Source organism: Echiichthys vipera (assembly GCF_963691815.1).
Source record: "Echiichthys vipera genome assembly, chromosome: 10".
Taxonomy (NCBI): Eukaryota; Metazoa; Chordata; class Actinopteri; order Perciformes; family Trachinidae; genus Echiichthys; species Echiichthys vipera.
In genome coordinates this window covers 29,231,891-29,249,904 of record NC_139835.1, presented here as the reverse complement: position 1 = coordinate 29,249,904, position 18,014 = coordinate 29,231,891, and the positions used below count along the sequence as shown (strand labels likewise).

General features: G+C 42.9%; 1 protein-coding gene across 1 annotated transcript in view; it reads right to left on the bottom strand.

The window, feature by feature from the left end:
- Positions 1–18,014, bottom strand: part of gtdc1 (glycosyltransferase-like domain containing 1) — a gene marked incomplete at its 5' end in the record, with an annotated part of 33,796 nt that overhangs the window by 10,235 nt on the left and 5,547 nt on the right. Inside the window, 5 exons of the mRNA XM_083921099.1 lie at positions 582–691; positions 4,320–4,646; positions 4,752–4,856; positions 16,205–16,378; positions 17,574–17,741. Coding sequence (XP_083777225.1) covers positions 582–691; positions 4,320–4,646; positions 4,752–4,856; positions 16,205–16,378; positions 17,574–17,741 — 884 coding nt within the window. The remainder of the gene's footprint in view (positions 1–581; positions 692–4,319; positions 4,647–4,751; positions 4,857–16,204; positions 16,379–17,573; positions 17,742–18,014) is intronic.

Genomic DNA, 18,014 nt, shown 5'->3' with positions numbered 1-18,014 from the left:
TGTACCGCAAACTACACAGCTGTACCGCAAACTACACACCTGTACCGCAAACTACACACCTGTACCGCAAACTACACTCCTGTACCGCAAACTGCACACCTGTACCGCAAACTGCACACCTCTACCTCAAACTACACACCTGTACCGCAAACTGCACACCTGAACCGTAAACTACACACCTGTACCGCAAACTACACACCTGTACCGCAAACCACACACCTGTACCGCAAACTACACACCTGTACCGCAAACTACACACCTGTACCGCAAACCACACACCTGTACCGCAAACTACACACCTGTACAGCAAACTGCACACCTGTACAGCAAACTGCACACCTGTACAGCAAACTGCACACCTGTACCGCAAACTTAAGGTACGAACAAACTTCAGGTACGAACAAACTACATTTACAGAATAAACATTAGGTCCGATCACATTTTAAACTAACTTTACGCAGCAAAGTTTAAGCACGAAAACTTTTTTCAGAACAAGTGTGTGTGTGTGTGCGTGTGTGTGTGTCTGTGTGTGTGCGTGTGTGTGTCTGTGTGTGTGCGTGTGTGTGTTTGTGTGTGTGTACCTGGCACATCAGTGAAAGTCTCCCCGAGCACCGACAGGTGGAAGTCGACTCGTCTCTCCTTCAGTTTGATCAGCGTGGAGAAGAACAGGTCAGGGTTCTTGTCGTGTTCCCTGCAGACGGACAGTTTATACTTCAATATATTTATTTATACATTTAAAGGCGTAAAACAGTTATTTATAGACGGCGGTTCTGAGGTCATTTCCTGTGCGCCTGTTGGGACGTAGAAAAAAGAAGGAGGGACCATGCGCGGACATTTCAAACAATGGCGGCGAAAGGTTCACGTTGGTGTGATGCGGAGGTGGAGTGTTTACTGCAGATTTGGTCGATGAAAAGATTCAAAAACAGTCGACAAGACGCACAAAAACTCTGAGGTCTACGGAAAGATCTGGAAACAAAGCCACGCATCGCCATGACGTCATCAATGCGTGTGACGTGTTACGGCGTGATGACGTATAGGCAGCAAGAAGCATTCTCCGAGGCCCAGGTAGTGTGAGTACAAACGGGCCTGGAGGGGGGGACAAGGACCGTAAAACACGGGGCACGGGACGGAGGCACAGTGGGAGGGCGCCCTCATCTTATTTCAACTGTTTTCAGGGACTTGTGAGGTTCCCGTGTCTTCTCACGCCTCATTATTGTCGTGTTTGTGCGTTTATCGGTTGAGTTGTTGGTGGTCTGATGCTCCAACACAACCCGTCTCCACAGGAGCTGTGTTATTACACTCCAACACACACACACACACACACACACACACACACACACACACACACACACACACACACACACACACACACACACACACACACACACACACACACACACACACACACACACACACACACACACACACACACACACACACACACACACACACACACACACACACACACACACACACACACACACACACACACACACACACACACACACACACATTTCTATATATATTAAACCTGCTAATGTGACAGTGTGAAGGTCAAAGCAGTGTGCAGCAGCTCCGCGGTGATTTCCTGAGGTGAAGAATTACCGAGCAGATTATTTCTTCTCATTTGCAGCTCTCAGCTTCTCGTCTCCCCGCGGACTCCAGAGATAATTCCCTCATTTCCACAAAACCTTTTTAACTCCTTCTGTGAGCGAGCGATCCCTCTATTCCCTGCGATACAGGAGAGGACAAAGACGGGAGAGATAACGCCTCCTCCTCGCCGCTCTGACGGGAGAGGCGACGGTTAATTAACGTGTCAGGGTCTCGCTCAGCGACGCAGGGACGCAGCGTTTACACGCGCAAATATCAGCGACGCACGCGAAACACTGGAAAGACTGAATCTGCTCAACGTGAAGACGGTTAATCTCAATTAATCTGCAGCTTTAATCCGTTTGTTCAGTCAGTTTTAATGTGAATTAATAAATAAATGTTTTATAATTAAACAAGAAAACTGGAGAAATTCGTAACGTTTAACGGAGAAAACGATGAATCATGAAAACAACTGATGGATTAAAGGTGTATACCGCCATTATTTACTGCAATAACTGTATTAATTTAATCATAATGATTTATAAAAATATGAATTATACGTACAATGTTTGATCACACATTCTAAAAATTTATGGAATTATAGAATAAATAAAAATGATAGAAATAGCTAAATAAACATGCTTAGTATCAGTCAGTTACTGAACATTTCAATGAATAAATGAATATAATAAATAGCTGAATAAACATCTTAAGTATCAATTATTGACTATTTAAATGAATTAAATTAAATATAAATAAAAGAAATATCTTAATAAACTTGTTTAGTATCAGTCAATTACTGAACATTTAAATGAATAAATATAAATATATAATAAATATCTCAATAAACATCTTAAGTATGTCAACTACTGACCGTTTAAATTAATAAATTAATAAAAATAAAAATATATCAATAAAAATGTCTAGTATTCAATTACTGATCATTTAAATGAATTAATTTAAATATAAATATCTCAATAAACACCGTAAGTATGTCAATTACTGAATATTTAAATAAATTAATAAATAAAAATAAAATTAATATCTCAATAAACATCTTAAGTATCAGTAAATTACTGACTAATGAATAAGTAAATAAAAATATAAATATAAAATAATAATAAAAGTGCTTTTTTATTTCTATGTTCCATTCTTAAAGGACCAACACGGTCGGCCTCCTCGCTCCTGAATCAACAGGAAGTGGAGTGAGCTGATCGTGGCGCACTGAGCATGCTCAGTGGCGAGCAGAGACATCATTAATAAACCGACACGAGTCGTTAAATATTCTGCTTCATGTTGAACCCAAGAGTCGCTTTTTAAAATTCAAATCTTATTTACTGACATTCACAACGTGAGTCTGAAACAGAACTGAAGCCTCATTAACACCGAGGCGCTTTTACTCTGAAATATCAATATAAAATCCACTTTACTGTGAAAATATCAATATAAAATATGCTTTAATGTGAAAATATCAATATAAAAAATACTTTACTGTGAAAATATCAATATAAAATACGCTTTACTGTGAAAATATCAACATAAAATATGCTTTAGTGTGAAAATCTCAATATAAAATCCACTATATTCAAGAACAAAAATCTATAAAACACATTTTACTGTGAAAAATGGTTAAAAAGTGGATTAAGTCTAAATGTGAGTGGATGTTTGAAGTGAGCAGTTTGATTCTTCGGTGGTGATGAAATGTGATATTCAACAAAATAAGAGTTTGTTTGTGTGTCGTCGTTCAGGCAGCGGGACACCGGCCTCTGATCCAGATCACAGATACACCCCCACCCCCCCACCCCTGACCCCCCCAGGCTCCGGTGCTACAGCATCTTCACCTGAAACAGCTGTTACACCCCCCACACACACACACACACTCTCCCTCTCACAAACACACACACACACACACACCAGCAGCAGCAGCAGCAATAAGACGAGCTGTAATCTGAGGATCCAGGCCACACACAGATTAAAACACAAACCAGACGAGGAGCTTCAATCACAGATTAACAGAACATCTCTGTGGAAATCCTCGTTCCTACAGAATAAAAGCAATAATCCATCTGTGTTTTTCTCAGTTCGGCAGATTACACGACGGCTGCTGCCGACACTGATACCACCGAAGAAGAAAAACACAAACACACCGCTGACGGCACGTCCAATAATCTCATTTTCACACACCATTCACACAAAGGTCAGATCTGAGGTCAGAGGGAGAGGAAGAACTTCAGAATAAAAGACTTTTATACCCTTTGATTAATGCTTAACGCTGTATTAAGATGCATTTCATAATTATACAATATTCTAAATCCACTTTATTGTGAAAATATCACTATAAAATACGCTTTACTGTGAAAATATTAATATAAAATCCACTTTACTGTGAAAATATCAATATAAAATCCACTTTACTTTGAAAATATCAATATAAAATCGACTTTACCCTGAAAATATCACTAAAAAATACGCTTTAATTTTGAAAATATCACTATAAAATCCACTTTACTGTGAAAATCACTAAAAAATACGCTTTTATTGTGAAAATATCAATTTAAAATCCACTTTACTATGAAAATATCAATATAAAGTCCACTTTATTGTGAAAATATATATATATAATCCACTTTACTGTGAAAATATCAATATAAAATACGCTTTACTGTGAAAACTTTATATTTATAAAACTTAATTTCTTCTTTATAAAGTAAATAAAGTAAATAACTCACCACCTGTGAGGCCAGACGATGTGCAGAGGTTTCATCTGGTCTTCAGTGCCCCCCTCACTAACTGGTCTCTGGTCTTCAGTGTGCCCCTCACTAACTGGTCTCAGGTCTTCAGTGTCCCCCTCGCCAACTGGTCTCTGGTCTTCAGTGTGCCCCTCACTAACTGGTCTCAGGTCTTCAGTGTGCCCCTCACTGACTGGTCTGAGGTCTTCAGTGTGCCCCTCACTGACTGGTCTGAGGTCTTCAGTGTGCCCCTCACTAACTGGCCTCTGGTCTTCAGTGTGCCCCTCACTAACTGGCCTCAGGTCTGATGATGGGAACCCTTCACACCTGTCGGTATTTATAGAAGTATAAGTATTTATAATAAAGAGTATTTACAGAAGTATAAGTACATAATATTTATAGAAGTTAACCATATTTAAAGAGCATTTATACCGTGGAGTCAGCTGCTGCTGCTGCTGCTCGTCCTGTGGTGTGATGATGTCATCAACATGCAACGGCTCTGCAGGCCTCCGAAGGAGTTTGTGTTTCGGCAGCAGCCTGAAAAACAACGACAGAAGTGAAGTGAACGAAGGGCTGAAGAAACATAAATAACAGCTGATGTTCACTGTGACGTTTACACACAAAGACGAGAAGAAATAAAGAAAATAAAGACGTTAAAACCTAAAAAACACACAAATAAGATAAATAAGAAGAAGAAATAAGAGAAGAAGACGGGCCGCTGTAGAGACTCAGCTGTGATTCAGGCTGACGTCTCTGCCTCTGAGAGAAACTTGATTCAATAATCCATTTTAGAAATTACATGTTTGACTGGAGGCAATAAAAGGCTGATTAAAGATGAAGGTCAGAAATCACTTCAGCTCGTTTGCTGTAGTGGTCATAATCAGCGTCTGAGCCAGCGCCGCATGTCTGAACCAGCCGTCTGCTGCGTTTGCATCCTGGACTTGGTTATTTGTCTAAGAAGACGTTTCACCTCTCATCCAAGAGGCTTCATCAGTTCATGTACACATCTGACCAGGCTGGGACTGGACCAGGACCAGGACCAGGACCTGGACCAGTCTGGGACTGGACCAGGACCAGGCTGGGACTGGTCCAACTAACTGGTGTGGAGATCCAGGTATTTAACCTCTCACAGGCCGATGATGTCACTGGAACCCTTTGTACTCCAAGTGCCAACGACCGTCGTTAGAGTGACAGTCGTTGGTGGAAGTTGGTTTGGACTTCGTTAGTGCTTTATTGAGTCTTAACGACAGTGGTTGGAGTCACAGTCCTTTATTACACCTTATTTATTATTATATAAAGTTTTAACACTTTATTTATTATTATTTAGAGTTTCAATGTGTCGTCGGTATAGTTGGTGTTGACGGCTCTTTACAGATGCCTACGCGGACATTAGCTATGGAGACAAGAGAGAAACGCGCCCTTTTGTACCTCGCTGTAAACATGTTTGTTTCTAAAAGTCTTAAAGTTGGACGTTTTATCACAGAGCTCCACTGGGACTGACTCTGTTTTGGAGCATTAATCCACATTCGGTGCTGTGGTGAGTATTTGTGGCAGCAGGACGGTGTGTGTGGGATTAAGTCAAAATAAACTACAGTGTGTGTGTGTTCATAGTAATGATATCAGGCGGTGAGACACACATACACACACACACACACACACACACACACACACACACACACTATAGTTGTGCTGGTGAAAGTTACAGTTCATCCTTCAAAGGAAGGAGAAGTGCTCCGGCTCTGAGCCCCGAGGCCTGGAGCTGACCTGGTATCAGCCGGGTCACACTCCAGGTCTCACAGCTCGGAGGTTACTGTCACTTTAAAACCATCTCGGCTCTGGGGTGTGGGGGGGACGGGGGACGGGTCAATCCTCAGCAGGTCATTACAGCACATTAAGATCCACATTAGAGTCATTATGAGACGAGGAGTCAAAACCAATCTCTGCAGAGTCCACTGTGTGTCCACGGACGGTCAACGTGACCTGAGGAGAGTCCAACTGTCTCCATGCTGTTGTTCTCTGGACGTTGAAATGACGTAACGCTCATATGGAGGCAAAACCGTGACATCAGGAGCGATCGGATTATTGTCAGAGCAGAGAAGAAGAAGCATCTGCTGTAATCTGTAAAAGCCCAAAACAACTAAAACCTGCTGGTTTCATCTGCAGCCCCACAATCCCCCTGATCATCACACTTCTGACCTGCTGCTCATGTGAGCCGCTCCCCGACTGGCCCGAGGGCGGTTCTGCCCCGACCAATCAGCAGCGAGCGAGGTCGTTTGCATTTGGCTCGTTAACATTTTGTCGTGCTAAATGAAAAGTTACTTCCTCTGCAGACGTCTGGTCATTCTCACATCTCTGAGAACTTCACGTTACTTTACTAAACTGAACACGTTTTAAAAGATCTGTTACTTTAAAATATCAAAACTTAAAGTGACATAATAACAGCTGGGAGTCCGACTCCAAGTCTCTGCTATCGCTGCAGGTTCGTTATGCCGAACCGTCACGGTCTGGCGCTCGTCGCCGCACGCGGAGTACATGGTATGTAGATCGGTTCCACATTAACTTTGCATCAAAGTTCACAAGTGCGAGAGTCGTGCCTGGAAACTTTGAGCCGTACACCATAAAAACCTGTGCTGAGGTTTTGCACAACAAGCTGATTAGCGTGCAAGTCAGAGACGCTGTAGTCTGGTTCACAGGATAAACAGCGGCTTCCGCGTGCCGCTTCCGCTATCTACTATACGAGGAGCGCAGTTGGCTTAGCGACGCCCAAGACGACCGATTAGTTTAAAGAAATACAAACGAGCCAGAAAGTTTTTTTGACCTATTCCAGAATGACGAGCAGGTGAAACCAGAGCATACAGACTGGAGTGTGGCCTGGTAACGCGAGACAAGTCACACTATGGCGACCACAGATGAACGGGCCGAGCAGGAGGACCCGTCTGCAGATTACTGGTCAGCTACAGCAGCAGCGGACAGAAGGTGTATCTCATCTCATCTCATCTTCAGCCTCTTATCCGGGGTCGGGTCGCAGGGGCAGCAGCTTTAGCATGGGACCCCAAACTTCCCTTTCCCGAGCCACATTAACCAGCTCTAACTGGGGGATCCTGAGGCGTTCCCAGGCCAGTGTGGAGATCTAATCCCTCTTCCTGGTCCTGGGTCTTCCCCGAGGCCTCCTCCCAAAAAGTGTGAATGCAAAAAAAATGTAATATGTCTGATTTTTATAATAAAAATCGTTCACCAAAGTTTAATTTTTGTCTTTGACGCTTTAATGTCTGTTCCAAATAAATCAACCTTTTTTTTTCTGGTCGCCAAGAGTTGAAAATTGCTCCACTTTGAGCATCATCCTCCTCCTCCTCCTCCCCCTCTTCCTCCTCCTCCTCCTTCCCCTCTTCCTCCTCCTCCTCCTTCCCCTCTTCCTCCTCCTCCTCCTCCCCCTCCTTCCTCTCTTCCTCCTCCTCCTCCTCCCCTTCCTCCTCTCCCTCTTCCTCATCCTCATCCTCCTTCCCCTCTTCCTCCTCCTCCTCCTTCCCCTCTTCCTCCTTCCCCTCTTCCTCCTCCCCTTCCTCCTCTCCCTCTTCCTCATCCTCCTTCCCCTCTTCCTCATCCTCCTCCTTCCCCTCTTCCTCATCCTCCTCCCCCTCTTCCTCCTAATCCCCCCTTTTCCTCCCCTCCTCTTCCTCCTCTCCCTCTTCCTCCCCTCCTCTTCCTCTCCAGACTGGTTGGAGGTGATATAAAGGCAACAGGAACTCAAATATCCACTGGTTCCAACAGAGGAATGCAGGAGAGCATCTGTGAAAGCACAACACCGCTGACTTTCTACAGAGAGGGAACAGCAGCAGAAGACCACACTGACTCTTTATTAAGCACCAGGTGTGCCTAATAAAGTGGCCGCTGAGTGCAGAAAACAGTGCAGCGCGGGTCAGAATGACGTCAACGTCACATTAAATGCAACCTAGCTGTTTAGATCGCCGTGACATTAAGACAATTCTGATATTTGATTCAGTAGCACATTTAAAATTGGCCTAATTCTGATTGGAAAATGTCACATATGTATATATATCACAGATATGCGTCACATATGAGCGGAAAAATCACATTCATAAAGTCTGAAGACCTTAAAAATAATCACTGCTGTGTGTTTCTGATTTGGGTGAACTCTGACTTCCTTTAACTACCTGCCAATGTGTTATTCGTCCCATCACTACACTGCTGTACTGAGGAATACAGGGCGGGGGTGGAGCTCATGGTGTTGGCTGGAGGACGCACTTTAGGAGCGAGGGGGGAGCTGTGGGGGGGTAGGGGGTTGGTTGCCGATGGCTTGTGTGCCAGGATCGACCACAATTGGCTCCATATGTCTGTTTGAAGTAACTGTGATGAAGAGGAACGAATTAAGGATCAAACCGGCGTCCGTGATTTGTCCTTAATACCACACACACACACACACACACACACACACACACACACACACAAGGACACACACTCTGGCTGCTGTTCAGCGGTGACATAATCATGAAAAATGAGTGTTTTCAGCAGGGTAACTGTACCGGGTCCAGAGGAACAGAAACCTTTAAGACATAAAGATAGAAACACACAAACACACGGTTCCCATCAGGATTATGAATCTGGTCTTTCTCTTATGAATCCCGATCGATCAGCTGTTCACGTATCAGTGTGAGGAACACCACAGAAGAAGTCACTGCTGAGACTCTGCAACACCAGCAGGACCGTGAATATTTGGGAATCTGACAAGTCCTTTTGTTTCTTGAGTCCATCAAAAGAGACTCTTGTGTCAGGCTGTAACTCGAGGGACTCTGGGACTCAGGACCAGGTCTGTCGTAGAGCCAACAGCAACCAGACCCGAGCCGAAATAATATTAAGGTCAATTAAATCTGATCCAAAAGGGACAGAAGGACACCGGTTCCAAAAATGAGTCATTCTCTTTGCTTTAAAGTCTAATTTATAGATCCAGGACCTGTTGCTACAAAACAGGACCCACTTGGACCCAGAAAGACTAAATATAAATTAGACCCTCAACAGACCTGAGGACAGCCAGACTTGATCTAAAAAGGGAGCCAAGAACAGACTTGGTTCGTCATAAACCCGAGGTATTTGAGATCAGGTCTGACACGGAGCCAACGACAACCAGACCCGATCCAAAATAATCCCAAGAACAATTAAATCTGATCCAAAAGGGACAGAAGGACACCAATACCAAAAATAAGTAATTCTTTAAGTCTAATTTTTTAGATATAGGACCTGCTGCTACAAAACAGGACCCACTTGGACCCAGAAAGACTGACTAAAACTAAGACTTGGGGTAGATTGTGGTCCCAGATCGGGTCTCAGTTACCTGATACCAAATGGTCTCCAACAAGACCTCTAATGAGGAAAAAACACAGTCAGACCGTCAACAGACCTGAGGACAGCCAGACTTGATCTAAGAGTGATGAGAGTCAATTGAGATCCGACCCAAAAGGAATGACTAGACCTGGTCTGACGTAGACCCAAGACGAGAACTCATCTGAAAGGGACTAGAGAAAACTAGTTACAAACATAACTTATATGTGCTTTAAAGACCTGCTGAAAAAAGAGACCGGAACAGCCTCAGGTCTCGATTACTTGGAACCAAGTGGTCCCATGAAGACCTCTACGAGATGATCCCAAATAGGACCTGGGAAGAACCAGAACCACTCCAAAGGGGTTTGAAGGATTTGAAACACAGGTTGTTCTCATCTGGACACAATAAGACTGAACAAGACCAGTCCAGACTCAGGTCCATTACTAGGAACCCATAAAGACCTCTGCAACAGTCAGACTTGCTCCCAACAACCAGACCTCATTTGAGAGGGACCCAAGGACATTCAGACCCACTACGAAATACACGAGAAAATAATTAGACCTGATCCACAACGAAACCAAGGACTGAGTGAAGTAGACCTGAGGACAGATAGACCTGATACAAAGGGACCAGAGGAAACTCATAACATGGATCTTGGTTAAGAATGACCCACTTTTGACCTGAACAGGTTTGCTAGATTCAGGTCCTAGATCTGGTTTTCCAGATACAAAGTGGACCCATGAAGACCTGCACCAGGATGTCAAAATGAAATGCATTTTCACTGGCGGACTCTGGCCCCATCCATCATTATCAGAGTCTTTTTCGAACAAATATGTTTAAGGGGGACCGCAGCAACAAAACCTTGATCAGGATTAATCAGATCCTCCTCCTCCTCCTCCGCAGTGGCACCTGACGACCAGCAGAACCCCGACAGCTGCACAAAGACCGTCGTAAAACCCGTCTGAACACAGAAGAAGAAAAGCATCAGACACCTGCTGGATCACGTGGTGTCCACATTGATCTGGTTGGAGTCTGAAAGAAGTCAGCGTCCTGCCGCTCGACTGTGATGGATGTGATGTCTTTGTGTCCCACCGCAGGTTTCTGCTGGCTCAGGTCAATCACTATTAAATTACAAAAGTCCACCACTCAAAGGCCGATTGATAGATGGATACCACAAACACACCGACCACAAAGAGGCCAAAGAGCCCTCGGAGCATTCAGACGCACCAGGCTGCCTCCACAAAAGACCCTTTTTTGTTGTTTTGTTCGGGAGAGTTTTTTCTTCACCGTGAATCTACCTCAGTCCCACGTTTGAGGGGAAATTGATCCGCAAACTAAACTTTAATACGAGTCATTTTCTACGATCCGCAATGACGTGTTTTAAAGAGGGAACAGCTGGAAAAGACAAAGTTATCTGAAGAACACAAAACAACAAAGAAGGTATCCTCGTTTGGGTTGAAAATCACGGCTGCAAAAAAACGTAAAGTTGGAAATAGACATTGTTTGTAAGAGAGTTCCAGTTAAGTCTAAAACCTTAAGGGTCAGCTGAAGTGTAAAGGTTGTAAGTAGCACTGCAAGTAACCATTATTTTCATTGTCGATCATTTTCTTGGTTATTTGATTAGTTGTTTTGTCTATAAAATGTCAGCAAATTGTGAAAAATGTGGATCAGTGTTTCTTAAAGCCCAAGAAGACGTCTTCAAACCCACAACTCTAAGATTGGATCATTTTACCGTCACAGAGAAGGAAAGAAACCGGGAAATATTCAACATTTAAGAAGCTGAAATCACTGAATTTTCAGATTAATTGGTTATCAAAATAGTTTGCGATTGATTTAATGTGTTAACAACTAATCAGCTCTTGTGAAAATATACATATAAAAGCTGCTTCATTTGTATTAATTGAATGAATTAATGGGGGAAGGAACCACAGAACTTCCTGCACCTTTTCCAAAGTCAAATTCAAGCACTTTCCAAACATTTCAAGGTGCATTTTCATGCTTTTCCAACACTTTACAGCTGCGGTAAACTACATATATTTGTATACAGAACAATACTCAGTATTCAGTTAACGTACCGTATTCAAGCACTGAATAAGTGAGAGAAACAATACAGAAATTAGATTATTCTGAAATTTATTAGATAATTATCATTTTTCAAAGAGAAATCTTAATTTATTCTCTGGTGTCAGTTTTTGTGACGTCCAGATTTCCTGTTTTATATGATAACAAATTTAATTTCTTTAGGTTTTGGTTTGACTCTAAAAAATGATGATATAATATTTCTTTATTGCATTTCTCTGTGACGTGAAAACGATTGACTGTGAAGCAGCAAATCATCCTTAGTTTGCGTGTTTTTGACTGGAACCATTTGCTCCGTCGCGACTCGTTCTGAATTTGACAGAGAAAGTGACTCACGGAGATAAATATCAACACATGAATCAATAATGAAAATCATCATTAGCTGCAGCTCTCCCGTCAAAACCGAGCAGAAATAAACAGTCTGAAGATGACGGATTATTAACGTTAACCGCTGCATTCAGAAGGGAAACGAAAAAAGAAGAAGACACTTGTTCTGGTTTGGTTTCTCCCTCTGGGCCGATTGTGTTTCTTCAGCAGGAACTCTCCTCGATGTGAACACATAAATACCCCCCCCCCACACACACACACACCCTCCCCCCTTCCTCACCCTGCTTGTTTCTGTGAGCGTTTTTATATTTTCAAAGAGCCGGACTCGCAGTGTTTGGTAGAAGGACCGCGGGCGTGTGGAGGGATTGTCGGCCATGCATATCATCACTTACTTACACTCTGTGAGTTTGCTTTGGATCAAACACATTAGCATCTGAAAATGAGCTGAGAAACACTGGAGGGGAGAGGCCGAGTCATCCTGCAGCTCACTGTCACTGATACTACCAGACATGTACATGTATATATATGTGTGTGTGTGTATATATACACACACATATATACATGTACATGTCTCTGTACATACAGAGAGAGAGAGATGTTTCTACTATTAACAGCAAACACTGACAACACAGAGTCCCTTTAAAGTGAAATCGTAAAAGTCAGTGTTTGCATTCACAGCTGCAGGAACGATGGAGGCCGATCGTCTTCACTTCGCACTGAAACATCCGAAACGAATGTCGGATTATCAGCACATTTCTACGAATGTTGATGTTCCCCTCAGGGTGACTTGTGGTAACTTTTCATCCAGTGCGTTCATTAGGTCGACGTTTTAACGTGTGAAATACTTCAGTTTCTGACCAAATACCTGCAGAACTAATGACATTCAATCATTTATTATTTTGTGTTTAAAGCCTGAATATGGAGAATGAGCAGAAGAGCGCCATGTAGTGTCTCAAGATCGTAGTTGCAACAATAAAAAATAATCCCAGCAGTCGGGTTGCCAGGCTGGTCGCAGAGCGTGTCAAGCGATCAGCCTGCTCCATGTCAGTGATGAATCATACAGGGTAACGACTAATTTATTGACTTTACAACAGTATTTAATGTTAGCCAATCTTCAAGTGGAAGTCTTTCTTTGCCGTTAGCCGTTACAAGTAAAGATGAAAGTGATGTTAGCATCAAGGAGAAGCGTAGCCATGTGGGCGTGCGTTTGAATGGCGTTTCTCTCCTTTCTCTCAGTCCATGGAGTGAATGCTCGGCCTATACTGACTCTGGTTTTTGCCCGTCTCTGCTCACTCAGCTGCTGGGACAAAGAAGCAGCTGCAGGATTGGCAAACTCCATTTCACCTAGTGCCAGCCTACAGTAGCTGCACCCAACAACAGACGACCCTGGCAACCAGCAACGCCCAACGCTAGTGGGTGCTACCATGGAAACACAACGGGACAGGAAGTCATTGTCAAACCCGTCTAAAAAATGTAAAATATTAATTCAGACTTAAGCAATACTTTCACTTCTGTACCCCTCAAAACGCCCCGTAGGTTTGTTATTATCTTTTTAAAATGTAGTTTTTAATAAAGATTCTACAAAATCAACCGTTAATCTTCTGTATTATCATTTAATGTGTCATGTGATGTGTAATTTGAGAAACCCGAGAAGCTCTCTATGAATTAAATCAAACGTTTAATTTGTTATTGTATTATTATTTTTAATATAATTTGAAACAGGAACATGTTGAACTCTCAGATGTCATGTAACACAGTCAGCTGTGAGGAGCAGGACAGTAAAGTTTACGTGACACAGGGGCCGAAACACAACACCACCGTCGTGCCACTGCTTTCATCTCCTCGGAGAATAAAACTCCTTCACATGTTTATTCATTTTTATTGAACTGGATGAAAACCGCACAGACCCCCGTACACCGGCCGGGGCTGTGGCGGTGGGCTCCCAGTTGCACCAGTAAAACCCTGTGTGACTGACTTTGTCACTTTGATGTGTACAAACAGCTGCTGTTCATTTAAACTGTAACGGAAAACAGACTCGACGCTGAGACCTGTGAATCTGAAGAACACAGATGAATAATAGCAGTAGTAATTATTATTATTATACATTATTATTATTATAACTGCATTTATATATATACTCATTAGATTTAGAACTGATCAATATTAGTACCGGATACAAACTCAATCAATCGGTGTGACATGTGACGTATGGACAGCGAGAAGCATTTGCGCGAGGCCCAGGTAGTGTGAGTAAAAACGGGCTGCCCAGCGGGGGGAGGGGGAGGGGGGGTAAAGTACCCTAAAGCTTGGGGTGCGGAAGGACAGTGTGAGTGCGCCCTAAGGCAGTACTCCGGTTTCTCAAACGCCATGAAAACAACGTATGACCGGTAAAATCTGAGTTTTCATACTAGGATTTACAGACCTACAGTAGATAACTCCTTTAGTAACCGGGGTATTCATGCATGTTAACAGCTTACTTAGAGTAATATCACGTTTTCTCCTTCTCCACTCCACTGCGGTGGCTTTTGACCCGAAAATAGAATAAACCAGGACACACCTGACTCGACTTACTCAATCACCTGAACTGTCTTCACACAGTTGATTTGTTGGACCAGGTGTGTTTTTGATTGGTTGGAATAAAAACCTGCAGCCACACGGCCCTTTACTGGATCAGTTTGACACCCATGGTCTAAAGGTAACGCTCGCGTTGTTGATATTTTTTTCGAGTTGTTTTTAGCACTTTTGCGTTTGACTACCATGCTTTAGACCAAGGGAGGACTTTGCGATGGCAAGTAACATCCCCACCAAGAAGTCCTGTTTCTGTCGTATTTCTGTCTAAAAGGTGACCGCTTGTGATTTATATTTTAGATTATTTTTCTAGCAGTTATTAAGCCTTTATTATGTTGGACAGACAGGAAATGGGGTGAGAGAGAGGGGGAGGCACGCAGCAAAGGCCGCCCTGGCAGCTTGTGATTTTGACAAAGGGGAACCGGAGGTAAAGCTGTATTCAGACCAGCTGTTTGTACTTCCAGGAGTACATGAAGTGATGTAAGGGGTATGTGATAAAAAAATAGCTGGAGGCTGAAAGTCTGAAGTTGTACAGGATAGTAAAAAGTTTGGGAAATATTACTGTAGAACATTTTTATATGTGTACAAGCCGACGGTAGAACAAGCTAGCCGACACGATGACGAGCTTTGTGACGGTGGAAGGTGGAACGATATGATTTATTATAATTTCAAAATAAAGGTTATAATCTGCAGAATTTATTTTTTCCTTAAAATATATTTAGTCCAGTTCAAGACCAGAAGCCTCTACTCCATGAAAGTAAAAGTTTGCACCTATAGAGCACTGACGGAGTCGAAACCAACTTCCCACTTGCACTTGGAGCACAAAGGGTTCCAGTGACATCATCGGCCTTGTGAGAGGTTAAACACCTGGATCTCCACACCAGTTAGTTGGACCAGTCCCAGCCTGTTCCTGGTCCTGGTCTAGTCCCAGCCTGGTCCTGGTCCTGGTCCTGGTCCTGGTCCAGTCCCAGCCTGGTCAGATGCGTACATGAACTGATGAAGCCTCTTGGATGAGAGGTGAAACGTCTTCCTAGACAAATAACCAAGTCCAGTTGCTTTTGACTGAAATTGCTTAGAGGATTACTTGTTTGTTAATTATTACTGCTTTTATTAAAGACAGTGTGACGTGTCGCTGCTCATGGGGGAATTGTTGGATCTCTGTAAATCATAAATACGTCATAGAGTGTGGTCTTTGCCTACTCTATACGTAAAGTGTCTTGCGATAACTTTGGCACTGTAAATACAATTGAACTATTAATTAAGTGTACTTTTGTTTTTGACTCTTCTTCGTCTGAGCAGCTTAACACAGAGACCTCCTTTAAGACATGTTTACTCTTCTACATATTTTATATTTGAGCTTCAGACTTCAGGTCAGATCTTACAGCTTATGTGATGAGTTTATTGATCGCTCGCTCTGACTCATAAGTCAACTGAAAAACATTTAACTAACACAAACACATCAATATCATATTGATCATAAATTAACTGACTCTCTTTATGCTGAGGTAACCGCTGTCTGTAGCTCAAAGTTTACACTCACACAAGCACGAAAACATCAACCTGGAATGTCACTGACCTGCTGACGTCAGGGAACTGGAGCGGGAAGTACAGGACGATACACTTGGGCCGGATCAGCAGGTCCAGGTCTCTGGGTCGGTGGTCTGGGATCTTCTTCATGAAGGAGGAGATGGAGGACAGGAAGGAGTCCATGTTGAAGACGGAGTTAAACACCACCACGTCTGACACCAGGCTGCCAACACACAGGAAGTCAACATCTGGCTACTTAGCAGTTCAGACAGCTGACTAACAGTGCAATGAGTTGACTAATGGTACAAAAAGTTAGCTAATGGTACACCAAGTTAGCTGATGCTACTCCAAGTTAGCTGAAGGTACAACAAGTTAGCTGCTGGTACAACAAGTTGGCTAAAGGTACAAGTTGACTGATGGTACAAAAGGTTAGCTGATGGTATAAGGAGACGGTTGATTGTACACCAAGTTAGTTGATGGTACACCAAGTTAGCTCATGGTACACCAAGTTAGCTGAAGGTACAAAAAGTTAGCTGATGGTACAACAAGACGGTTGATGGTACACCAAGTAAGCTGAAGGTACAACAAGTTAGCTGAAGGTAAACCAAGTTAGCTGAAGGTACAACAAGTTAGCTGAAGGTACAACAAGTTAGCTGAAGGTACAACAAGTTAGCTGAAGGTACAACAAGTTAGCTGAAGGTACAACAAGTTAGCTGAAGGTACAACAAGTTAGCTGAAGGTACAACAAGTTAGCTGAAGGTACAACATCTTAGCTGATGGTACACCAAGTTGACTGATGGTACAAGTTGGCTGATGGTACAACATGTTGATTAATGGTGAAACAAGTTGTTTAATGGTGCAATAAGATAGCTGAGGACATAGAGAGCGAACTGTAGAACGCGCTGGCTCTCATTCCAGCTTAAATAAACAGAACTGACATAAACACAATCCTTAAAACTTCAGTATTTGAAATGTTATTTTGACATAAAACCACTGAAGCATCGAGCTGCAGACGGCCGATCTGTGTCCCATTCTAATTGCAATGAGTGAAGTAATGTGGCTTCGATCCAATCAGAGTCTCCTAATGATCAGCTGTTATTTAATGTTGCAGTAACGACATTAGAGGACTCTGACTTATTGACATGCTGCCCTGCAGATCAACAACAATCCGTCTTCTGCTCTTTACTGTTAGACGTCTGATTAATGACAACGAGACCCACTTCAATTACACACGCAGCATCATGTCAGAGTACCTCGTTAACCAATCATGTCAGAGCGGCGCGTTAACCAATCACGTGCAGCCTGACATGCTCATTAGGACAAACTGCTACAACAAATAGATTTTTATTTCCATCTACATTATATAGTTGGTTATTTAAAGACTATTACACCTCACTTAGTAGTTATAAAGTCTTTACCATGAAAGGACCTGGTTGTATCCGTACTGGAAGTCTCTCTCCTGGTCTTTGCGGACCGGATAAACCAACTGGTTCTCATGGAAGTACAGGACCTTCTTCAAACGAGCCAGATCTGGTCTGAGAGCCACCAGCTCACACAGGTTCAGGACTGAGCTGCTGAACAGGACTCTGAGGAGAAAAACGTGTGCAGAAATATCATGTTGGGAGAAGGGAAATTGACCGCAGATGCCGTCTGGACTCCAGAAACCTGCCGGGAACCACATCTGGAGTCAACATGGAGGTCCAGACGGACGGCTCAGTGTCAGAACGCACAGACAAGTTTATTTAAAGAGTTTAACAATAATAACAGAGTGAAACAAACAGAGTAAACAATAAAAACCCAAAAATAATAACAATGAGAAAGATGCTGAACATGATGATGTGGACCACCAGGACTGGGTC